Source organism: Lagopus muta, chromosome 5 (assembly GCF_023343835.1).
Source record: "Lagopus muta isolate bLagMut1 chromosome 5, bLagMut1 primary, whole genome shotgun sequence".
Lineage (NCBI taxonomy): Eukaryota > Metazoa > Chordata > Aves > Galliformes > Phasianidae > Lagopus > Lagopus muta.
The window spans coordinates 17,097,121-17,123,923 of NC_064437.1; the positions used below are offsets into that span (position 1 = coordinate 17,097,121).

At 37.2% G+C, this 26,803-nt stretch overlaps 1 protein-coding gene across 5 annotated transcripts in view; it reads right to left on the reverse strand.

The window, feature by feature from the left end:
* DPYD (dihydropyrimidine dehydrogenase) overlaps positions 1-26,803 on the reverse strand; it is a 327,299-nt gene that overhangs the window by 90,635 nt on the left and 209,861 nt on the right. For all 5 annotated transcript variants that reach the window (XM_048943871.1, XM_048943873.1, XM_048943869.1 and 2 more), the window contains exons 15-16: positions 16,017-16,085; positions 12,240-12,323 (exon numbers count right to left, since the gene is read on the reverse strand). In XM_048943871.1, the coding sequence (XP_048799828.1) occupies positions 12,240-12,323; positions 16,017-16,085 (153 nt within the window). The remainder of the gene's footprint in view (positions 1-12,239; positions 12,324-16,016; positions 16,086-26,803) is intronic.

Sequence of the window (26,803 nt, forward strand, 5' to 3'; positions counted from 1 at the left end):
GAGCTTTTAATCCTAACTACTCATTGCCAATGGGTAGATATACTAGAGGAAAAACAACTAGTCCCCTTTTTTTTCTAAATGATCACGTGATAACTTTAACTACAACAATACCTGTAAGTACTCAAAAAATTAAAGCAGCAAGTTGCCTTCTGATTATATTTGGCATTGGTAATGAGATGAATCCCACATCCTATTGTCCCTAAGGCAGATACATCCTGAATATTTAACAATGAACATGAAAATGCTATGCAGACAGTATGTAACCCCTCCACGTATTTCATGGAAATAAATGAAACTATGAAGAGATTACAACAGAAATGTCTGGCTGTACTAATTCTAATTGCAGAGGATTCATCTTGCCTTTGAATTAATTTAAATACCATAAAGTTGATACAGGTTTCTTATATGTGGTTGATAGTCAAGTGAGGTGGCGAGTATCCCTCCTCAGTGCAGTCTTGTGGTGACACTTTCCTTCTGTAGTGGTTCTCCAGAAAATAATTCCTCATACACCTATTTCCATTGGAGGAATTTTTTGTGATGTGACACTTGTACACCACAGTAGATACGTTTTCCAAAATAGTATGGATTGCTACAGGACATGGAAAGAAGCTTTTTATGTTCAGGAATGATGACACAAAATGACTTTGAGTAAGAATTTGCAACATTGGGCTTTTAAATCTGAATCATGTATAATTCTCACTATTTCATTCAACAATAGACTGAAAAGGATGGGTTAAATCTGTTATCAACTCAAGTTCTGTTTGAGAGCCCACTAGGTCTAACATGCACTCTCTCAAAAAGAAGGAAGGAGAAAAGTCTTCGTCATTTTCAGCTACCACGTAGATTTTCTTAGAGGCCATGCTATATTTTCCTTGTCAACGTTACAGTGGCACTACCTCCCACAGTCTGCAGTGTGAGCAGGTGTTGGTGAGATACATTTGCAGCAGCCTTAATGAGGGAGTAACGACAATTCTTATAGATTCCTCATCCATTCAATTCACTCCATAAACTAAAGATGTAGATCTGGAGAAAAACTTTTTACAGAGATCATATATCCTATATATCAAGGCCATAGGACTTGATAAGCTGATATGCTTTATTTTTATTTATTTATTTATTTATTTTTTAATGTCTATCACGTATTTCTTTTCGGATCAAAAATGGAGCTAGAAAAAAATTAGGAAGCAATAAATAAGTAAACAAACAAATAAATAAATCTCAACACTCTTCATATGTGAAGAATTACTGTTTTGTCATTCCTTCAAATATGAAGGAAAAATTAAAGTGTGGGAATTTCAGCTTAAAGCATTTCAAGTTAGAATCTTTAACAACCATCTTTTCCCATATTATTCTCACTCTTTTGCACATTATATGGAGCAAAGATTGCTTTTCTCCATTATCCTCTGAAATGCCCAACATTGCCCTCATAGAACTGACTTAAATACAGAACTGCAATCAATCAGCAAAGAAGACAACATTTCTGAATATCCTAGTTAATTTTACTTCTGTTATCCTAGAGAGGGGCACTTTAGTTTGTGCATTCATACAATTTCAAGCAATTAAAGCTAAAAATTTGTTTGAAGACTGTCAATTTAATGGGAAGGATTTCCCAAGATAGAAGAAAATAACTCTCGTCTGAAGAAAAAAAAAGTTTCATCATTTCTCAAGAAATTTGACAGCTTTTGGTCAACATCTATTGACCACAGCTGTCAAAAAGAAAAAATTGAGGCAGTTTAAGTCAAGGCAGGAATAACAGTTTTCACAGTTGTTTGTGAAGATACATAAACAATGAATGCTCTGAAAATAACGCCCCTTATTTTATTATATTGGCCCATGACATCAGGGCAAATGTTGGTGGTACGGCAACAGAGGTCAAACCTTCCCACCAATATTACATAATATTTTGTTTCCATTTTGCTCTATCTGTTGTAGTTTCCAAGGAAATAAACAAAAAGGCAACACTTACGGTTAACTTACCTATGTGTATGAATATATATATATATATATATATACGTATATATATATATACGTATATATATATACATATATATATATGTAAATACACACACACACACCTCTTTGGAGGAAGCATTTCTAAAAAAAAATCAATGATGAATATAAGAAGAATCAATCAAGGTCCACACTGTCACCATTTTACTAAACTTTCAGAATGATGATATGCACCATGACTACTATTCACTGCTTTAATTCATGAATATACCTATCTTTTTTAAAATGCTTTTTTCCTTTAAGAAATACTCTAAGAGAAGTCTGCTAGGTAAACGTATGCATTTACATATATATATTTTCACTTACTGAGGGTTCTTTTTATGATATGAATAAAGCCAACAAATCTATTATATCTTTAAACTGAAGAGATATCATGTGGCTTCTATGAATAAGCTTGTAATGCTAATGAAATAAGCATATATTTGCTTAGAAAATATGGTGAACTAAAATGTAGAAATATAGCTTAGAAAATTCTTCTTAGGTTTCCCAGCTTACGTTCTCTCTTTTCGTTACAAAAATTTCATTTATGCAAAAACATCACCATTTGGAAACCACATACAGACTCCATTTGTGTTTATATTTATTTCTATTTAATTTTATTTCTATAGCTTAAACTTAAATTCATTCATATCATTTATTATACGCTTTATCTATCTTTGTATACTACATATTTATTAAAGCCTCTTAATTTGTATCTGCTTTTAACCATGCACAGCTCTAAGCAATAACCTCATGACTTTATTCAAAAATTATTTATTTTCTCTTTTATATTACATGAACTGAAAAAGCCCTCCCTCTTAGCTTTGTTCTTACGTGCTAGGACTTCATTACTTTAAAGTGGAGCTGCAAGCACAGCATTGTGATTTCAGCAGCTTCTCTTCAGATCAGTCACTACAAGTTCCACTTGAGAGAGCCTAATGTAGATTCTCCTTCTTTTTCCAGTCGTACCAGTGTGCCACTGAACAAAATCAAGTCACTCAAGATTAGGCCCAGGCTTTGGTCATGGCTGAGCAGAGAAGTCAAAGCTCTGAAACCAAGTCTACACTAGCAGAGATAGCAGAGCAGGTACTGAGAAAAGCCAGTGATACTACAGAGACACTACTGTATTTCTCATAATTAGGCTACTTCAAAAATTTGAAAAGAAATTTGGTGCATGTAAATAGAAAACAGATAGCCAAATCAATCTTAAAAGGCTAACAAAATGTTTTCATAGAATCTGAATTTCAAAATAAGCTCCAACTTCAGCAGATTTCCATCCTGTTCTTTCTTGCCCTCATTTGGCATCACAGTCACCATTTGTTAGTTCTCCAGCTCTTCAATTAGAAGGTTTAAAAGATGTTAAAAGCATAGTAACAAACAGCCTTTGATCACCTCTCTCTATCCCAGATGAAAAAAATAGGCACAATAAATTGTTACAGCATTTCCTTCTTTTAGTACACTGCTAGATATATACCAATGAACAATGCTTAACAGTATGTTAAGGAAAAACACTCCAAACCCACCCACAGAAAACTGTACGGACAAGTGTTTAACGTATTTCATCTAATAGCATCCAGTACTAACATAGGTCAGTATCCAAACTCAAAAATACATTTATCAAAGGACTGTGTGGGAGATCCACTTTGGATTCCTTATTAACAGGATGGTACTCCCACACTTCTTTCGCAGTCCTTTTCTTAAGGACTGTGAAGATAACCAACATGAAGACAAGGTCAAAAATGAGCTGGAAATTTTTGATTGACCGATACACAACAGTACAGAACATAGGTTTGTACTGGGGGTGGAGAAATGATAAGAGGGATGTCAAGATCAAAAACAAGTGAGACTGGAAAGGTTTGTGGCTGTCTCTATTTAGTCAGCTTTGCAATTATTCCCTTTTTCATATCATGTAAAAGCTTTTTTGCTTTCTCCCCACCACTGAGAGAAAGACAACTGAATTTATTTTGAAAACTGAGTCTTATTTTTAAGTAGATGGTTGAACCATAACATTTTTCTTCATTCTAAATTTCTTTTTCTTTTTTTTTTTTTTTTTTGTACATTAAAAACGTAATCTAAACAACCAGAAGAAACAACATTGTTAAAAAAAATCTACTTTTAAAACAAACTACAAGGCTTAAGAAATGCTATAGGTATATCTAATTGAGATAGGTCAGCTAAAATTGTAGGAATCACTATTTACAGCTATTGATTTTAATGCAACATAACAGGACTCGGACATAACCATTATTTTTCTTGGTTGTCAGAATAGAGGTTAATAATTGTTGGCCTGAAAGGGTCAAACACAGACTGCCAATTCAAATCAGATTTTGTTCCGATACCAACTGTGTCTAAACCTTCAATGAAATATGTGAAACAGCATACTTACCTTTAATAAGCATCTCAGAGATACTAACCAGGAAGATTTATTTATCAACAGTGGTGGTGTTGATTAATATGTACAAATGCTTTTATATCCTTGACAAAATATTTTATCTTGGTAGTTTCTAGCAATCAAAATATTTTTTCTCATATCACTGTAAAAAGCAGTACACAGAATGATTTGACAATATTCCACTTCCTTAGTTCACGCAGAGTTTACCTTCTAGAAAGCATAAAGGTCTGATAAGGTTTACATCACAGGCAAAAAAATTTCAAAGGAAAGCATATAGCTTGAATGTGCAAGTGCTGCAGCTACAAGCAGGTTTTGCCTGTGGTCATCTTGGTAAGCTCTTTGTCCCTCTTCTATAGCAAAGAGGCAGAAAAAAAGCAGAAACTTGAAAAAACAAAAAACAAACAAATAAAACAAAAACAAAAAAACTATATTCTGAGGATTTCCCACCGAGTTTTAAAATAATAGTCATATGGGCTCTAATTCAGATTTGATCTGCTGTAAATAGCAAGCCCTCTAGTGCCCTAATTTTACTAGAAGGTGAGGCAAAATTTTTCAAGTATGAATCTAATCCTGAAAATCTTCCTTGTAGGCAGGGAAGAGACTCTGTTAATTACTTTTATCAAATGGTAGCATAAAACTTAAAGCATAGAAGGAAAAGCTATTAACATGCACAGTGTAGTTAACTTTTATCATGCACCAAGATGAACAATCTGAAACTGCTTTGTTTTATTTGCAGATAGGTACTTACTGCTGATCTTTTCTTTTCCTGTTTACTGGACGTGCTGGAAACAAATGCAGCATGTTATGTAGCAAACACGGATCCAAAGGCAAAGCAGCCGACAGGATCAGTAAAAAGACAAACACTTAATGGCTGTAGACCACAGACCTGAATTTTCTATATTTCCCTTTTCTGAAACTTTCTCAGTGCATGAAAACACAACTGCATGAATAAGTACAGGTTGCCATTTGTTTTTTAAGAAAATCATGCTTTTCCTTCTTTCTGGAAAGCACCAACAATATATTCTGTCATAGTTAGGCCACTGAAGTGCCATTAAAACAGCCCAAATCTTTTTTATTTCTTTTAAAAAGAGTAGTAGCTCACTTATATTTTGGAGGAACTGACCTTCTTTTTGACACTTGTTATCCATAATGTGAACTTCAGCTGAAATGCTTCCATCACAGTGAGACTGAAAATAAGGTTATCCCCAACTTACCATCATATCTTCATGAATTTCAAGAAAATAGAATAATTTTTGCATTTTCTAAGAAAACTGATTCTACAGAGAATGCTTTCCATATGCAAACAAAAATCATTGCACATAAAAAATACGCAAATTTTTTCAACACCCACACCATGTCTTTAAAACACTGCAGTAAGGTGGTAGTGCTGTTAACATTTCTTCCCAGTCTATAATCTCATTTTTATTTTCTATTTTGAGTTTTGAGAAATTCAATTAAATTTTTTCAAAGTAATAGGGGTGGATTAAATGTTGTCAAACAGCAATGTAAAATACAGAATGGTTTTCTGATGATGAAGTTATTAAACTATGCATCTTAATTCATTTCTTCTCAAGTGTATGAAAAACAGAAGTCTTAAGACAAAATAGCAATTAACAGCCATAATTCATTATTAAGCATTGTCTCCTTTTATGTGCTGCAAGAAAGCAGAACACACGAGCACTAAAAGGACATATGGAACTAAAGACGTGGAAGAAATCCATTTAAACCGCGACATTTCCTCGCCCCTGGATCCCACGAGACCAATAGGAAGGGAATGGAAGACAGGTCCCAAGAGAGGTGGCTGAGCTCACCAACCAGCAGTGACCACTCAGTCAGGAAGCTCTTTCTCTTGAGAATCAGCCCACAAAACACACCTTCTGGCTTGAGAAAAAATGTGCATGAGTTGAAAGAGGGAGCCGGCAGCAGCCTTTCTCCTCACATGCCCCCCATCCCCTCAGCGACATGATGCCAAACACTTTGTCCCTGCAGTGCACCAGAGCCTCCTTGGGCCTGTTAGCACTTTGCTGCAGAAGATCACTTGGGCTGGGTGGCCCTTTGCTCTCTGACCAAAGTGCAGGACTGGTGAACAGCTCAGGGAGAAGCAGCGCATGCCATCACCTCTGCCTGCAGTGACAAATGAGCAGCATCGTCAGCACCTCAGCTACAAAATCCTTAGTCTGAGTCTGCACCTGGAGATCTCACCTCCTGCGTCTGACCGAGCTTTCCTATGCTCATACCCATCAGTTAGGGCAGCAGACAATTCTTCTCTGCTCAGCTGCCTAGTTTTATGAAACATGGAAATGCAGCATCTTTGAAACAGTTTCATCTGTGAGAGATTTGACTGAAACAGGTCACTTGGCTAAAAGGTGCCCCAAAGTAACAGAGTGGACTGAAAGACATAAAGGCAGTTATGCCTTATTCTCTTAAGACCCAAAAATGATGAGAGCAGCCAATGCTGGAGAACAATATAAAGCCTGAAACCTCATCACAATCATCAACAGTAACCACAGTTCAGTTACATGGGATTTTGGGGGGGAGAATGCTATCACTGCTGTTACAGCACAGCACAACACCACCCTGCTGTACTTTGCATTAATTTATTGCAGTAACTGATACAAAAGAGGAGGAACTAATTCTGCCTGCAGGACTCAATGAATTATACTTAACCAGCATATTACTGTAGGGTGATACTAGAATGCCACATAAACGCAGATATAATCAAATTCTGTTTGGGGCATCATTTATTTAAAATACTTCAAGCTCCTTGCTGTCAGAGCAACAGCGAATTATCATGCTATGCTGTGCACTTCAATTAAGAAACAGCCTCATCTTTCCTATTTCCAAGGTACAGCAGAGCAAATCTAATTGTTCCATGCAGCTAGTTTTCATCTTTCCAGAGTAACCACAGCTTTTGTTACCCTTTTTTTTTTTGTTTGTTTTCTTTGCTTTTTGTTTTTTACAGACTTCTCTTCTTCTGAAAGAGGCAATGTGGGCTTTTATGAAACTTGCATCCTAATTGCAGGCAATAAACACAAACGCAGCAGCAGAGCCTGTAGCAAGCAGAGTTTAAGTAAAACAAAAATAAAGGTAAGAAAAGATCTACGAAGCAAGCTCATTTTACACGTGATCTGAATAGTTAACTAACCAGGATCTGCATTTCAGTGCTCACAAGAGAAATATATGTCTCCTTCAATATAAAATAAGAAAACCAAACAGTCTCTCTAACCTATAGCTTTAATGCGGAGATAGGCAGATATTTTATATATTAGAAGTTAGATTGTATGACTAATTAATGAGAAATATTTATCAGCCAGGATGTTATTAGTTTTTAAAATATTTGTTCATGGCATAAAAAAATCTCTGCTCTTGTACTTAGGCTTAGATATTTGATTGTCTTTTTTCAAAAAGTACGGAAAGTTCCTGTCTGCTTCGGAAATGCAACTAATGTGTTCAACTTGAGATCTCTACTTCATAGTGAAGATCTCACCCTAGTGAACAAGTATTTGTGCCTCCCCTTATCCACAAATAGGTCGCTCTCTCTGATAAAACAATGCAATACCTTTTGATAGAAATTCTGTAGAGCCACAGAAACACAGAAATGTTGGTTTGAAATGACTTGTGGAGGTCAGCTAGACCTACATCTGTACTGAGTGAGAACAATGCCAACAACAGATGAGGTTAGCTACATTACAAGGGCTTTACACTAAGCCCTGAAAATTCCAGAGATGGTGGTTACACAGCCCTGCCGGGCAGCACACAGCAGTGCTGGATTGCCTCCTGGGTGAATTTTTTCCTGATGCCCAATCTGAAACATTTGGGCTGCAATTTGTTCCTTGCTATATCATCTGCACAAGTACACCTTGCCTACTTCATAGCTACTCATCTGGCAGCTTTGTTACTGCCTTTCCAGTAGCTGCAGGCTGTTCTGCTCTTTTTCTCCATGTTGTTTTTCACTCTCCGTTTGGCTACAGAGACTTACTGATATTTTCAAAGTATTTATGTATCACTTGTCCCAGTCAATTTTCTTGAGATTCTACGTATATGCATAGTGCAAATACTAAGCCTGGGGTTTCATCTGTACGGCAAAGAACAACACAAAACTTAGCAGGAATGCAAAATAAAACCGAGGTTATTGACTCAATTCAACTATTTATTCATTCTTACCAGAACAGCTGGAGGGAACAGTTGACTTTTGGACCAAAACCAAAAAGTCAAGCATTGAAATTTGTAGATTTCACATCACAGTAATGGTCCTGAATGTTTAATGCCACTTCTTAAGATTAGTAAAAAGAAAAAAATTGAAAGAATCTTTAAATGAGGCAAAAAGCACATCAGAAATAGAGCACCTCAAAAGTTAGACACTGTAATGTGAGTACTACCTTCTGAGGCATTCAATTGATTTATTATTTTTATAATTTTCTGCTACAGTTACTTCAGTAATAAATTATGCTGTCTTTTTTTTTAATAATCTGCTGTTCACCATATTATCTTCAGGTTTACTATTAAACACATAACGTTATTTGATGCACAGAAAATCCTTGCCTTGGTGTTCTTCAGGCTAATGATGGAAATTCTGTTACAATTTTTAGTGATATCAAACTTCTATACAGTTGCAGATTGTTATGAAAGAACACAAACCTTGACTTTATTATCATTAACGAGCATTAGTAAATATAATTGACATTTTATACAGAACCAGCTTTAAGTAACTTATTGGCAGCGATACAGATGCCTCTTAATATTACCCTCTGGCTAGCGGTGCTGCTTAGGCGCCAGAGTGTCTGCACTAATGACTTGGAATTAAAACCAAATAAAACCTGAGAACTGTAATTCAGTATAAAGAACAACCATCCTTAGCACCAATTCTTTTTATATATTATTTGGATATGTCTGAATTTTTTAAAATTTACAGTGGGTATAAACAGCGGAAGTGTTTGAGAGTAGATAACAAAAAACCAAATCCAATGTTCCCAGATTTCTATGTTCCCCTTAGGCACACCACAGGAATTGAAATGAGGAGAAAAAGTAGACAGTATAATTAACCTTTCCTTTACCTTTAGGAAAAAAAAAAAAAGAAAAAAAAAAAACCAGAAAAAAAAAAAACAGAAAAGAAAAAGAAAAAGAAAGAAGAACATTTTAGAAATTAGAAATAGTAAAAATATGCATGCATGTTTTTCTGTCATTATTCTTAACTGAGTAATTTCTGTAGTTTCCTGAGGATTTTAATGTGCTTCGGCATGAAAATGGACCAAATACCTTAGAAATTTTCCTATGAAGATGTGGAATATTTTATCAAAAAAATTTTAAGAGAATCTGCTCTACTTGAAATCCTCTCTATCTCTCAAAATCTCATACCCCAATTTCTAGATATCTCATGTGCTTTTTTTAGTGTTCAGAATATATCTGAGCCTTTTGCCCCACACATTACTTTTATATGACCTATTTGACTTCAGCTCAAGGGACAAAAAAAATTACGCATGGAGCCAAAATGGTTCCTAGCACTTTGGCATCTATACTGGGGTCCTCTAGGACCTCCACACTGGGTAGACCCACAAGGGCTACCATTCATCCTAGCATTCATCATTATTTTATCTGGTCTATCCCCATCCTTTGCTTTGATAAACTACATTTAAATTTATTTTAGCCAATTTAGTGGAAGAACCTCCGTATTTGGCCCTCTAAGGATCACTTTTATTCAGTTATTTACCTAAAGAGATAGATTCTTCTCTAAACTCTCATTTTTAGTAAGACATCTATAAACAGCATGAATATATTTAAGTGAGGTAGTATGTATTAAGCATTCAAACGAACATCTATGTTGTATGGGAAAGAAATATTGTTATACAAACACACACACACACACACACACACATATATATATATATATATATATATATATAAAGTAATCTTCTTGCTTTGGATCTGATGTCCTCCAAGGAGAGCCACAAATCCACATGATAGCCCTGAATGCTCAGATTTTGCATTTGGTTCTCTGATTTTACAATAGCTGAAAGATATGTAAAAACTCATGTAGCCAGACAGCTCCCTACTGACTACATATTCAAGCAACTTCACATGCATATATTATTCTAGCCAGTGAAAGCAAGAAATAGCACATGCCAAAAAGGGAAAAGAAAGAGAAAAAAAAAAGAGAAAGAAAAATTGAAAAAAAAGAAAAAAGCCCCCATGCTTGAAATGAGCCTATTTCAGCACCCATGTAAATTTTCAGGACACTCTCTGGATAAGTGCAGCCTTCTAGTGAACAGTACTGCAATCTCATGTTGAGACAATCCAAACTACTGGGTTATGCAGTGCAGAGTGAAGGGTGGGAATTGCTTCATAAATTTATAAAAATGACCACTACAGCTGTTTGTTGTTAAACAAGCTTTTGAAAAAGAATTAATAACTGTTACTATTTTACTAGTGTGGTCCTGGAGGGCTTTTATAATTTGTTTCTCTCCTGTTTTTAATCACAACTTTGGAAAATAACCACTGGCTATGACAAGCATCCATATTACTTTCATTAAATACAATGATCTATAGCATGGAATTGATTGGCATCATTTTGATAACAAAAATAATAAATTAGCTCCATGCACTGTGTCTGTCAGTACTGTTATGATAAAGCTTCAGCTAAAGTGTGCATGCTGCTGCTTTGGAATGATTACAGCTCCTATTGTCTTCCTGCTAATAGTTTTACAAAGTTAATGGTTTAGTTATCCAACCATACCATTCAAGTTTTATGTTTAGCTGAGGAAGTGAGGATGAATTAAGACGTCTACTAGCACAATTTGATGAACTGAATAGTATATGTTGATTTTAGCGCATGCAATCACGATTTCCAATCTTCGTTTCCCTTCTCTTTCTTTCCTCATCTCAAAATGTAGCAAGATGGGAAATTGAGTACTCAAAATTCAAGTCAAGCCAAACAAATGCTCAAATACACAAACTCATTATTACCCTTTGGAATGCATGCAAAGGTAAACAGACTTCAGACTTGTGAAAATTTAATGACCAAACTCTAGAAAATCTCTCCTGGTATCCTACGTGAACCAAGATTTTTCAGAGAATTTCCAAGTTCACTTCTGAGCATGTTTATGAACCAAAACAAATTTCAAACTATGGGCAAAACATGCAAACATCTGAAAACTAGAAAAAGAAAGGAATATGGGAACAGGCTTTGGAGCATGTTTGTTTTCTTTTCGCAGGCAAAATAACATGTATGCTCCTAAATGGAATTATAGGATGTATTGAAAAACTGTATATCATGTTTCTGCATGACAGAAACGTGTGATATGGATAATCCCAATCTAAACTGTACACATCCATCAAATCTATAGGTTATACAATGCAGGCTAATAAAAGAGACAAAGTTAACTGTAGATGGCACTACCAGAATGTATGCTCTGTGATTCAAGAGTACATTTAGGTTCAAAAGCAAAACATTATAAAATGAAATGCCTGTATATCTCACGTCCTTCAAAATCATTATTGATATAGGCAGTTTGCAGCAGGTTGTGATCTCAAAGATATCTACAGAGCTCTGCAATGAAACCAACAAATTCTGTCCAGGCACTTTCTGGAAATTATTTGTTTTTATATTGTTTTCTGTCCAATACATAATGCATTTTTGTTCTGAGCAAAACTAAGCATTGTTTATATTCTCAGCTTTTTTTTCTTTTTTTTTTTCTTTTTTTTTTTTTTTTTTTTTTTTTTTAGTGCAAAATATTTAAACACATTCAACCTAAAAATCTCAGGCTAGTAATCTGCTGCTTGTGTCTTCCCCTGAAGTATGACTTGCAATGTGTTGGTGTAGAACTGCTGAAGAGACACAAAAGAGATTGCTGTTGCAACCTACCTGCCCACAGGCCAGGCCCATGCCTCTCTCCCCCATTCCATGAGGACATGACAGGTTTAACTCCAGTGCATCTGCACCAGCAGCCTATGCAACATGCAAAAGAAAAAAAAAACCACAAACAACAAAATTAACTTTGAGTAATCTACTCTTTCCTGTGGCATTTATTTCTAATGTTAAATATATTTCTTCATATATTTGATTGTTCTCCTTAAGATAAAAAGAGAGAGAGAGAAAGCTGTTGTGATAGACTGAAAAAGAAATATGGTGGCCATTACAGGGAAAATTTTCAGACATTCATATGGCTTTCCAAAAATACAAAGGAAACTAAAGTGAAAATAATGTAAATGACATCACCATAACAAAGAGTTTGTTCTGCATAATGCTAAAAACAAAATTTACTCACAGTGCCTTATTCCAGCAGTAAGGGCAAGGTTCAGGAGTCAGTGACACAGGGAATGGCAGCTCTGAAGAGCTGGGGTTGAGGAATAAATTTCCCCTTTCTGCTTTAATGCATTTTTTTTCTAGATTTTGTTCAGATGACTGCACTGTGCCATACGTTTTGTTATTAAATATTTTTGTTTCTGAAGTCAAGCAAGATTATTGGGAAAAGTGCATGTGTGCTAATTTCTCTTACCATCCTCTATTACCTAAAATAAAAGGGAAAAAAAGCTGTGGTGTACACTGGTAGCACACAAACACTTTGCTGAATTGCATGGGCCTGAGCTATGGAGCTCTCTGCTTATGTTCTGAATGGCTGTAGCTGGCATTTTGCTTTGCATTTGCATTTTGTTGTTGCTTATTGAACTTCTGCCTGCTGCATGGCCACAGCCTAAGAGTGCCCAGTAAGGAATCACAGGAGCAGCCAGAACGCACCTGAAGTCCTTTCTTGCCTGGCTGCCCAGCAGGCCAGGCCACCCTGCAGGCCCAATGGCAGCATGGTGACAGGACGACTGTGTGAGCAGGTCATGGTCCCCAGCATGCTGCTGAGTCATGGAGGCTCCCACTGGGACAGCCTCAGCATCGCCTCCTCCACAAGGCCTCAGGCATGTGATAAAACATGCTGCCCTTTCAAAACTGTGCAGTACCCAGTGCCTTCTGTGGAGTGGGGGCAAGCAGCAGCCTTGCAGCAGAAAGGTATTCTACATATGGTGCATGTCATTGCGTGCACTTGAATAATTTCTTTTTTTCCTAAAAGGGGCGGCATAAATACAAACAGATGAAAATATTTGTCTTAAAACTGGAGGGCAGAAGAGAAAGAGGCACAATTCATCTCAGTCAGCTTAGAAGCACCGGGGCTCATGTCAAGCACATATCCCACAAAAGATTTCATGGTCAATTGGGTAAATACAGGTATAATATGGACTACCGCTGAAGATCACCAAGGCACTTAATTATAATGTTTAATTTCACTTCCCTAAGTCCCCAAAGTGATTTTTTCCCTCATAGGTTTAAAACACCCAGAAAACAATGAAGTGTCTTCCCAAATAGCCGTATGAGGGTTTCATACACTGAATAAAGAAGAAATGATGTCCAAATGTACATGTTCAGCTACATGGAAACAAAAAAAAAATCAAATGTCCCACTCTCGTAATAAGTATTATAAACATATAGGTCTCTCTGAAAGTAATGCCTCCTATGTATTTCTATGGAAACTACAAAAGATACAAAAATCACAATTAACACTATTTAATAGAGCAAATTCTAAGTGACATAATGCTGTTTTCTGCATAATCATCACCTTTATCGGTGCATTTTCACCAGTGATAAACAAGAGCCTACACGTCAGGCCCATAAAAATCTAACAGCAGAGGTGACCCATTGTTTCACAGCTGCTATGATGGTGCTGCTGCTAGGAAAATGTTACTCATGCAGTCCATCATTCAATGGCCCAAACAGATGGAAGAAGGCAGTACCAAATCCTGACTGTTTGGTGGGTGTGGCAGGACAGTCCAGTCACGATTGGCAACGTGCTCCATCGTCTTCAAACTTGTATAGGGCCTGGCCTTATCATGTTGCAAAAAAACGGTCATCTTCCTTACTGGCCTGGCTGTGGAAGTTTGAGCCTTCAGTTCAGTCAGTGTCATGATGTAGCAGCCAGAGTTGATGGGTTGTCTGTGTTCCAGGAAATCCAGAAGGATCACTCCCTTTCCTATCCCAAAAGACAGTGCACATCACTTTACCCACTGAGGGCTGCATCTTGAACTTTTTCTTCAATGGGGAATTCACATTCCCCATTCACCTACCAGGTTATAGTGGTGACACCATGTCTCATCACTAGTAATGATGCAACGCAGGAAACCATCACCTTAAGATTCATATTGGTTCAACTGGCCCTGGTAAACTTACAGACTGTGTTCCTTCTGGTCCTGCATGAGCACTGGTGCGATCCACCTAGAGCAGACTTTGTGATATTCCAATGTTGTCATAGTTTCTGACACACTGAAGCTGATATTCAGCTCTACATAGTTCCGTGTTTGTAATCCGCAAGTTCATGTGGATGAGCAGTTCATTTTGTGGTGTGACAGCTGTGTGTGGCTGTTCAGAAGGTGGCTTGTCTTTCATGACTCTGTCACCACTGCTGAAATACACCACTCACTGCACTCACATCCACTGTTTAGTCTTCATAAACATTCAGCAAATGTTGAAGCATGTCAATGGCTCTTCTACATGGAAAAATTCAAGGGTATAACTTTGGGTCATACACATCAGATGCCATTTTGACAGATTGCCCCTCTGCTGCCATTTGCTACACATCAACAAAATGCAACAGAATATTGGCGAGAAGGTTCAGCATCTATTGCCATACCACCAACATCATACTCTGACGCTGTAGGCCAACATAATAACATAGGAGGCATTACTTTTGGAGCATCTTGTCTAATACTTACAAAACATATAGATTTCTGCTAATACTATCAATAAATTAAAAAAAAGCAAACAAACAAACAAAACACATTTTTTCTTTACCCAGTGTGTTAGATCTTCATTTTTTTTTTCCACTTTAAAACATGTTTTTATTTCCAGTAGTAGTTTAATCTATAAGGAAAAATCTGTTTCACCTAAAAACAAGAACACTGTGGTACATTCAGATATTGACACCTTTCTGAATGAAAGTATTACTGCGTTAATCAAATATTTCTTACACTATTCCCTATGGACACAAGTACATGTTTTTAAGTAGGGTTTTTTCCTTCAAACTGAATCAAGATTTCTGATGCACAGTCTCTTTCTGTAAGATTGGATTTATATTATAGGAAGAATGCAGGCTGCTATTATGTATGTTGGCTTTCTCTGCTATCATTTTTGAAAGTCTGTATTAAAACTAGAATAGCATTAAATGAGCCTTTTATACTTTAAATATTCAAGAGTTTTATATTCAAAATTTCTTTTGGTGCTGTCAAACTAGTGTGCCTGTAGGCAAGGTAAGATCAAGTTAGGCTCTCAAAGGTAGAATTAAATTTTATCATGGCATCCGTCATAATATACAGTTTGCTTAAAATGCAAATAAAAAGTATATAGATTCAAAGACTAAAGGCTTTCCAGGTACAGCTTAAAAATCCAAGGGACCATTTTTATGGAATAGATTTACTTTAAATTTACATTTCCATCATTTTAATGAAAACACAGAATAAACAAATTATAATGGATGTGCTTTAAATTCTCATTTTTCACTTTGAATCTTTTTTTTTTTTTTCTTCACAAATTCCATGTTATAGTTCTTGTTTTTAAGGAGAATAAAGAAAGATAGATGGAACAACACATTTAGGAAACCATTACCTCAGCCATTTTTGAAAGTGCAGTCCAGTCGTCCTTGCTATAGCTGCACATGATGCTGGCAATCAGGATCTAGAAAGAATATAAAGGCAATAATTTTCAGCAGTGCTATCAGATTCTTTAACACCATACTTCAGCGTAATTCTGAACATTACCTACACGTAGAAACTGCTAGCTGCATACACTAGCAAGTATAATGAAATAGAGTTCTACATTTCACTGACAATTAGAAAATGCACAGGAAGTTACATTCTTTTGAGCACATAGAACCCGACAAATCAAACAAAGGCAGTCCTAGAGAAAAAGTGTCAAGCCTACTCATTTCTGAGGTAAGAGCAATTAAGCTATTTACTATTTATAATAGACAAGAAGTAGTTAGGGCTTTTCAGAAATGAGTAAGATGTAAGTGTTGAGAGTTTATTGTCTGAAGTGACAACAAATGACCCAATATTCCAGCTGAATTCAGGAAATATGGACACACCAAAAGCAGCCCTGAAATCCCTTGCTATGCAAGTTGAGCACTGTGACAGGCAGCTGGGAGTATTTGGTGTAAATGAAAACGGGATGAGACTTTGAGGAAGTAGGGAAAATCTGGAAGGGCCAAGAGAGCGGCAGGAAACTTTGAGTTTTAAACAAAAGGGGTTCCCAGGTTTCATGGTTTCAGTTCCCCAAGGACAATTTCTGTATGTTGCCCTACCACCCCACTGCACACAGCACCTTCCAGGACCAGCTGCTGTTTGTAACCATGGCTTATTGTAATACCTTTGCTGAGGTTAAAGTTTTTTGGTGGATCACTCTGAGTTCAAAGAAACTGCCAGAAATGAGAAAAGAGAAAAAATTTGGCCACATTCTTTCCTATGTATGAAAGATTTGCACATAGGTTAGATTCACAGCTTTTTTTTTTGACAGAAGAAAATATTGTCTCTTATGTACAATACTTTTGTGTATTGCGAATAGCTCTGTAGGTAAAGTTTGTGAAACAGAATTTGCTCTCTATTACTCTATATTATTATTATTTGAGATAATTTGAGTACTCAGAGATAAACACAAATTTCTTTTAAAAAATTCTAATAATTTCAAAACCACAAATCATTGTGAAAAATCAGTTTATGAAAGGGTCTATGAGAATTTTAGAGTTAAAATATGCACTATCTGGAAGTTAGCTAGAAAGTATATCTTGTCAAATTCACACTTCTTATGCATTAAATAAAGCAAAAAAAAAACAACAACCAAAACAACTCAGACACTGACAACATGATAAGGATCTTCACAGATTGCAGACATAATCCAAAGTATATCAGAAATCTACAAAATTGAGCTTTAGTAAATACCAAATTTTTCAGCAGGGAAAGCTGTATGACCAAGGTGACTGACTGTATTCACAAGTAGCTGAGTTGGGTTATGCTAAGTGTAATTAATGAAATTTGAAAATTCTGCTGGGAGTGTACAAAAGAGGAGGGAACAAGATCTGTGTTGTTTCAAAGAGCCATTAATTAAGACATGTCTAATTAATATTGATTAGTTTTAGCATTCACGTTGAAGATTAAGTAGATACTTTTGACAGAAGCAGTGGTTTACAACAAAAATAAATGAAAGCAAACATTACATTTCTACTGTGTACGTTCACATGAAAACTATGAGCTCAGAGGGAATTAACAGAAATTTAAATTTGGTAAGAATTTTATTCTCTCTTTTTTTTTCCCCTGGTGTTCTCATATCTTGAAATTGAACTCAATTCCTAGGTGGAGCACTCTGCATTAACAAGCTGTCCTTCCTCAAGTGGCTGTTCTTCCCTCAAATGCCTCTACAGCCTTTTCATTTGAAAAAAAAACACCAACTAAAATAAAACAACAAATTATATGTGGACATATGGAGGCACTGCCTGTGATGTCTGAGGTCAGAACCTACTCATAAATCTTATTCAGGCATTTAAGAAGGAAAAAACAGAATATGATCTCTTATTATTTACAAAAAGAAGTGCAAGGCAAGTAACAATAGGAAATGATAAAAATCAGTGGCCTTATTTGAATGTAATAAAATGTATCACATTTCAGTTGATTTTTTTTTAACAGCTTTCCAAAAGCATCCCTGCCTGACAAGCCATGTACCACATTGGAACCCCTGGAGCCAGTATTCCACAGCCCACCAAAGCATGGCTCTGTGCAGGAGGTCCCCAGGCAGCACAGCCTTCTCTTGCCAGATCTGCAGTGGCAATACTGATCTGAGTTTATGTGCAGTTGTTTGAACCAATACTGCAAGGCGGAACAATGCCTTCCTGCCTTACAAAAGGGGACTCTGACAGATCTTCCAGTTCTGCCGCTGAATTGCGGTGAATGGTAAATGAAATGACTAAATTGCAGCTTTGTCATTGCTTGAATGAGGGCTGCTGTAAAACTGTGCACTACTGAAGCACAGTGGGATCCCTGGCCCATTCCTTAGTCCAGATCTGAAGCTTGTCTCGCTTGTTCTCCTCACCCAAACAGCTATTGAGACACAGTGCAGAGACACTGCCGCACTGCCCTGTGCCCACCCAATCAGAGAGATGGTCATCACTACACAAGTAATGGGCAGTGCCTCCTAATATCTGTAAAGGGACAGATAGACGCTTGTGACATCTGACCTTATTCTCTGGAAGGGAATTTATTACTGAGGGAAGATCTAAAAAATAAAATTTTTGGTGGAGGGAAAGAGATGGAAAGGGGAAGGTATATAATGTACCATTTAGACCTGATTATGATAGGAATATACTGTAGTTAAGCACATAGTAAAAAGCTACATTTCACACAATCCTGTAACCCACACATTAGTAGCTGTTCCACTTAAAAGGACACCAACAAGGTACTTTCCACAGTATTTAAAATACTTTATCTCCGTTTATAATAATCCCCCTGAAAGCTTAAACTAGAATCTATTTCCACTGTGAATGTTTTTCTTTTCCATTATCTCAATATAGATGTCACATATTAATGCAATAGCATTTAAAAAAAAAAAAGAGATGAGATTCACCATTACATATGTTTTCAAATGATCTTTCTTCCATAACACACCCAATTCACTGCAAGAGGTTTCAAAAACAAAAGGCAGGAGAGAAAAAATAACTGGGCCCACTTTTGATCAGTTGATCTTGAGAACATCTATTTAAAGCCAGAAAACAGCAGAACTCTAGGCAGACAATTACCATTTGTCCTGTACTGCTCTGTAGGGAATAAAAGAGTTTCAGGACACTCAGAGTCTGAAAAACTCTCCGGGGGTTGGATTTAAGTGAGAACTCTGGCAATTCCTGTAAATTTAAGAAAACATGATCCTCTATCCTCATGCCTTCTAACATAGGCTCTTAGCTGTTCCTAAAGGCCCACAGCTGTTTCTAAACCATTTTTCCTGGCTTGTGCATGATCTACCTACACTTAAGGGAGCTCAGACACCCTCAGCATTTCTGCTTCTCACTGATACACCAGGTTTGAGCATCAAGTGTGTGCATGTGATCCATTTTTACACTGCTGCTGGCTTCAATTGGTGCCTCATTCCTATTACTCAAACACTTGCAAAATCCCCAGGATTTTGTTTTTGATGTTCACAGTCCTTGCTGAAACAGATTCTGAGCACTTTCATTAGGAGATTTTTCCCCTGAAAGCTGTAAAATCAACAGGAGTTTTGAAGAAGGCAGAAGGATTAGTTTTGTGACGGCTACCTGTTTGGGTGAGAAAGATGTGAAACAAGATAAGTGCTCAGACTGAAGGCTACATGAAGACTCGGATTTCAAATAACCACAGAATTATTCTTGATTGATCTAAACTTCAGAAGCTATTTGTGATTTGGTCAGATGGAAAGATAGCAATCTTCCTTTCAAGACATTTTTCTGATTCCTACATACCACAGCATAGCCTTGCCACATGACCTGCTCTGTCTGAACAAACCTGAGTGTTCTTAACCAGAATTCCCCAGGAGGAAGTATTTACTGGGAAGAAGCTAAGCATTGAACATACTATCTGTCTAAAACAATAGCAAAAATAAAATATTTAATTCATCACTCACCAGAGGAAAGGATATCTACAGCTACACCAGCAAATTAGGACAAGAGTTGCTCTTGGTAGCTGAACTACTATGTCAAACCATTAAAATCCCCAATGTCTGAATGAGGATATGCGCCCTCATCTCTGACCCACATCCTCCCTCACCCATGCACAGCAACAAGTTGGTGCATTTGCAGCCTTTCCTGAAGGTCCAGCACATGTGTAGGCATGTGCCAGAACCTTGGTCGTAAGTTAACAAAAAACAGTTGACTGAGCATTCTTTAGCTGTTTCAGTGAAACAATAAACAACGCTGCAAATATCTAACTGAAAAATATTCTTGCTGCTGAAAAATATTCTTTTTTTCCTTTTTTTTTTTTTTTTTGTAGTTTGTAGTTTGTATTTGTATACTAAAATGAACAAATGAAACCTAGGCCAAACTCTGATCTATCCCCCAGCATTCCAGGACTTTAGGGGTTGGGAGAGATTTTCCACCTCACTGAGACTCATACTGCTAGTCTGTCTTTGCAGAACTATAGAGTCATTATGGTTGTAAAAACCACTAAGATCATCATCTAGCCCAAACATCAACTCATGTCTGTGACTGCTCTAAACCATGTCCCTCAGTGCCACATCTACCCTTTTCTTAAAAACCTCTGGGTATGGTGACCACCACCTCCCTGAACTCATTCCATCATCACTCTTCCAGAGAAAAATGTCTTCTAATATCCAACATGAATCTCCACTGGCACAAGTTAAGGTCATCACCTCTCATCCTATCACTAGTTACCCAGAAAAAGAAGCCAACCTCCACCTCGATGCAACCTCCTTTCACAAGTTATAAGGTCACTCCTGAGCCCCCTCTTCTCCAGACTAAACAATCTCAGTTTCCTCAGCTGCTCCTCAAAAGACTTGTATTCCAGACCCTTTAACAGCTTCACTGCCCTGACTCCCACTCTAGCTCAGCATCAGAAGTTGCAGCTATGCCACATTTTTGCCAGCAGAGATTTTTAGAGCTTAACTCATCTGCCACTTGCAGCAGTCTGCCGCTTTTCCAAATGGCCACTGGTTGATGAAATAATCATCCATGAGCTCACCCAACCAGAGAATGTACAGAACGTTTCTAATATATACCTCACAAGACAGAGGATTACTTCAGTAAATATTCCATACTGCACAAACATGCTTAAACATGCAGTAGTGAAAAACAGTACGGGCACAAAGACATATGGTTGTTAAGTTGACCCTCTTTAAACCAGCTCGATTTTGATGCTTTGTAGACTTAACTAGGTTCCTAAATAGGTTATCTACACTTCCTCGTAATTTTTGATTTGCTGCAGAACTGAAATAAAAATAAGCTTCTTATTAAAAACTACCTAGAACATCAAATCCCATTCAATAAGAAAGTTAACAATTGTAAACCCCGTCATGTCTCTGAGAAGCAGAGGAATTATCTTGTTATCAATTTAATAATGGAACACTGAAGTAAATGATGCCATCCACTGAAACCAGTAACACTGTATCTCCTGGGAAATTCATGTCTGTAGAAAATGTCAATCTAGATGGATGTGGACATATTAAACATTATACCTTCAGTCCATAAATCTATTCTTTCTATGCTGCCTTAGTAAAAAGATTCTGCATGATGATAAAGACAAGTAATGAGGAATGTCTTGACATTGCTGACCCATAATTCTCTTTCTCTTCTCTCTTCTCAGCAAATAGAGAGTAAATATTTAACAATTGCTAACTATCCACTGTTTTACTCCTTAACTTACAACTAAAATACATTTAAGATAATTTTAGTAAATGAAAATAATACAATAGGGGATATTAGTACAGTTATTACATAGATTTTTGTAGAAAACCTCTTGAATAAAGCCCTATCTTTAATATATTAGACTTTATATTGAGCTCTCACTGTATTTTTCATACTGAAGTGAAAGTAAGATACAACAGATGTACACAAATCGGCTAAACATTATCAGTGGGCAAATATATTTGGAGAAGTTGATGATAGGACTACAAAAATATTATCATTTGCTCACCCTATGACACAGGCAAAGTCAGTATGAAGAGGAAATAACAAAGGCTTCCAGGCTAAATAGAGGTGCTCATGTTCAAAGGCAATTATTTTCTTATGATGACTCTGCTTCTATACTACGTATGAGATTTCATATATTTAGTTATTTAGTGGATGTTGGTGAGGTAGGATCTAATGTCCTCAGAGAAATTTTAAAAAGCCTACTTCTTTGGAAAACAACGGAATGCTGTTGCTTTGACAGGAGCACACAAATGCACACAGAATTGTAGGAGTTGGAAGGGACCTAGAGATATTTGAGTCCAACCACCCTGCTAAAGCAGGTTCCCTATAGCAGGTCACATAGGTACAAAGCTAAACAGATCACCCTTTAGGATTGGCAGAACCAGTAGTAGAACAAGGGAATGGCTTGCTGTAACTGCAATGTAATTGCTCTGCCATGTGAAACCCGGCTCTGCATCAGGTGGCACTGGGGCAGCAGTAGAGCTACACTGTCTTTGGCCTTACTAGTACACATAAATGTGAAGACAGAGATACCTCTCACAGAAGTGCCTGCTAAATGAAAAGCTAAGTTTTCATTAGAACATTTCAAGAGAAACTTACCAACTTAGAATACAACTAAAAGCAAAGTGAATGGACAGAACAAAAAAAGATCAGATGCAATTACAGCTCTCACGCTTGAAGGTACTCTTGATTAAGACATGATAATTCTTGAGGACAGGATAAGTGACCCTGAAATGTAAATTCTCTAGACAAATACCTAATGAAAGAAAATGTAGCTCTTGTAGAAAGCAGTTCACATGTTTTGTGGGATTAAAAAAGTATGTCCATTTCATGATGGACTGTTGAAAATTTCAGTGCCCTTCAAATTCCATTGAAAATTATCCATGCAGCTGAAAACTTTGCAGAAAATTCAGCAGAATTGTTAGGATTTCATTTTGGACAAGGAAAACAACGTCCAAATTTTAGTCTCTTCAGTAAAGTGTGAAATTGAATATGAGTGAATAGAAATTTGCATTACTGAAAGGAAAATATTCAAGTTAACAAAGGCAGAATCCAAGAGAAGACAGATACTCATTTTCAGCCATACTCCTAGCAAAGAATATCTATAAACCCTTGTGTGTATGCCATACCTCTGCTGTATTTTGGTACCTTCTGCACTGTCTTAATATAAAGGGAAACCAGAGGAGGCCAATACAGTATTGGAGTAGCTAATGGACAATGGGTATATCTAATTCTACGATATTTCAGATGCATGCTACAACCTGGAGCAAAAGCTTTACACCAGGATGCTGACATACTATTTTTCCTTAAAAAACATATGGAAACAGCACTCACAAGAGGCAACACAAATTTGTGGATTTTTTTTTCCTCCATCTATAGACACTTTTTTCTCATCAGATTTTTTACTGAGATATATCCACAGTCCTTTTTATAACAGTTGTAACAGTACCTCACTAATCGTTACTGTTTATTCTCACAGAAGCATGAGCAACTTTCTGCAGGGTGCCCCTCTGAGAGGGAAACCAACTGGAGACAAATATGTGCAAGGGCTGTAGCCTGCTCCAATAGAGGGAATGAGTGTCCATTAGGTGAAAGGTACTCTGAGATCCTTCCTCCAGTTCCTCCAGGCTCTAATTCCTTCCAGAGGCATGCAGATTTCATAAATTTCCCCTATTACTTAGCAATAAAGCTGCCTAATTTATTAGAAAACAAATTCAGTTGAAAATAAAAAGAGACAACATGTACATTGAATAACTTTGTTAGAGTTCGCTGACTCCTGCATTAAGTCAGCCAGCAATTCCCCAGGACATATCTGTCTCTTTCCATCCCCAGGAAGTCCATCCTCTCTATTCCCTTGTTCCATCACCCCCAGGGCTTCCTTTAATTCGCTTCCTTGGATTTGAAGGCTCAGGAAAACTAGCAGACTCTGTGCAGGTAGAAGAGGAAAATGCAGCTTAGATGAGGAAGAAAAAACCCCTTCCTCCTCTTTACACTCTACAGCTCTGTGATCTATTTCATCATGTGACATTGCTAGTGCCAAAACAATGCTTGGGAGCAATAAGTGATTTTGTCAGCCTAGTTGCATCCTCCCCAGCTTTTCCACTCTCTCTTTGCTCTATTACTGCTGTAGCAATACTCTCAAAAGCACCGATAATTACCTGATTTTTCACAACCAGTTCTTAAGCTATGCGATTCTGATAGATGAGGGTATATTCATCAAGAAGGTGTGCAGGAACAGGCTGTAGGTTTTGTCCCCTTTTCAACAAATTATCTGAAGGCTTTGCATGCCAGTTGTGTGGGGGAGACCTGTTGATCTCCTAGCTGTTTTCTCCTTTCTGGTTAGGTATCTTCATAAAGAGAACTTCCTTGCTCCACAAGATCTACCTGCTCAATGGGACCGAAGGGAGACAGACTGCAAGTGTTCACAAGGTTGGAAACAAAATGTTTTCAAAGGCCACAGTGGGACCTGAGGGATGCATCTCCACCAGAATTTCACTGAGAATCATTTACAAGAAGTCCTTCTGGGTTACTTTCCCACTGAGCAGTACAGCAGAGTGCTGCAGTGCACTTAACTATGCAACAACAACTGTTCTATCATCTGTTAGTGATGCTTCATTTTCTTGTGACACTTTGCCTTTTCTTCTAGAACAATTCTGCTGAAGATCACTTAAATTTGCACTTGTTTGGGCATCTTCCCTGAATCAGTATTGCTTTCTCTGAATGTTTTGATTCCATAATCACTCTGGTTTGAGCAGAAAGTTGGACTAGCTCACCTCACTTCCTGAGGCCCCTGCCAAATCTGAGTTTTCAGATGATCCCATGAACACTCCCTGCACAGATATGCATGGTGTTCTTCCCCGAGTCTCTTCAGAATTATCTCATACTCTTGCATTAAGCATAAAGCCACCTATCTTTAACAATTCCAACATTGTTGAGACATTCCCTAGCAGAGGACCCTGCTGCAGTCTTGCATTTGTTCAAACACGTCTTTTATGTCTATATTTTGCTCTCTGTTCTCTCACATAAACTTCAGCCTATCATCTCTGCTCCCTTTTGAGGTCTGCTTCATTGCTGCCTGTACTGTTTCACTCTGTGGTCTTGCAGGGCCAGTTTATTTTTCTTCATTGTTATCTACTTCTGGATTTTGTTCTCCCTCTTTACTGTGTACTAAAGCAACATTCTTCAGTTCTACTTCTGCTGTCACAACCTGAACCAATGCAGCTCTGCATTTTAATAAGAATCAGCTGTTTCAGAGACAGAGACACGCAACCTAGCAGAAAGGCCACTTTCACAACTACAGTGTACCATTCACCTCCCTCACAACACACAAACCTCACATCGCAGCAAAGCAAAATACCAGGCAAAAAATACCAATACTTCACTCACTCCTCCTCAGATTTCACCTCTCCAAATGAACAAAAGTAGCTCTCATCACCTGGAGGAAGACAACCAGTTCTCATTAAGCTCACATTAATGGGAACCCTAGGCTTATTTAACAATACACCGGTATCAGTAGAGGTAATCCTGCGGTGCCTCAACAGCGACAGACAGCATCAGACTTTGGCACAAGTGAAGTGCTATGAGTTTTATAAACGCTATCTTGAAATTTAGGGCTATGACTTTTCCAAACCCTAACACCTAACTATTCTGCATAGGCTGAAACAATACATGTAATTACGAAAATGGTAGGTATAAAGATAATTAAGTGAAAATGAAATTTGGAACAGGTTGGAAACAGTCAGCTTAAAAAAGAATAATATGTAAACATAGGCCAGCGAAAAACATTTTTTCTGAGGAGCTGAGACTGACAGGCCCAGCAGCAGGGAACAGAATAGAAAAATAGTGCTTGTTTCTTACAGTTCATATTGAACTTCAACAACTCATAACAAAGGATGTATTTAAGTCTACTTGAACAAAACCTTGGTTTTACTTGTTTTAAACGTTTAGAAAATAGGTACATACTGTCACATTTTCCTTTGCAATTAAATGACTGTTCCACCTCCACTAGATATGCACCCATGGCTTATACATACAAAAACATTTCTATTGATTTAGGAGTTGCCTAAATCAGAGCACCTGCAGCAACTGACTATTTCAGAGCTCTTTCAAATTCCATAAAATACCAGACTAATCCCATAAGATGGTATTAGTCTGCCTTTTTTGGGCTGGCCACCTAATCTTACTTGTTTACTACTTGCTACCTAACCATAACAGTGAGTACAGTTCATTACTTTCAATCAGAATTTTAAAAAGGACTTGAATATAAAAGCAGAGTGAATTGATATCTAGAATATGGGAATGTGACACCTACAAGAAGTTTCATGACTACAGTCTTGTAGAAGCTTATGATCAGTTCTTAAACTTGGTGTGCATAAAAAGTTAAGAGGATATTAACGGTGTTCAGGATACAGACTAAGATCAGTTTAGAGCCTTGTAAAAATTCTGCTTATCTACATCTTTCTCTGAGGATAAATATACATACATACATATATATTAAACTCTTATTCCTATATTTTGAAAGGAATTCGAGATCTTTTCACAACCCCCCTTACTAGAAAGCACCAGGAGCTGTGATAAGGGCCAGCAGCTGTCAGTCAAAGAATGGCTCCAGCTGTGGTGGTGCCTTTGCCTTTCTGGTCTAAGCTAGAACATGCCTGTGCAGAGCTAGCTCTCCTCCTGTAGTGCAGTTCATATTGGTGAAACAAACACTTTACTTGATCCTGAATAAAAATAAACT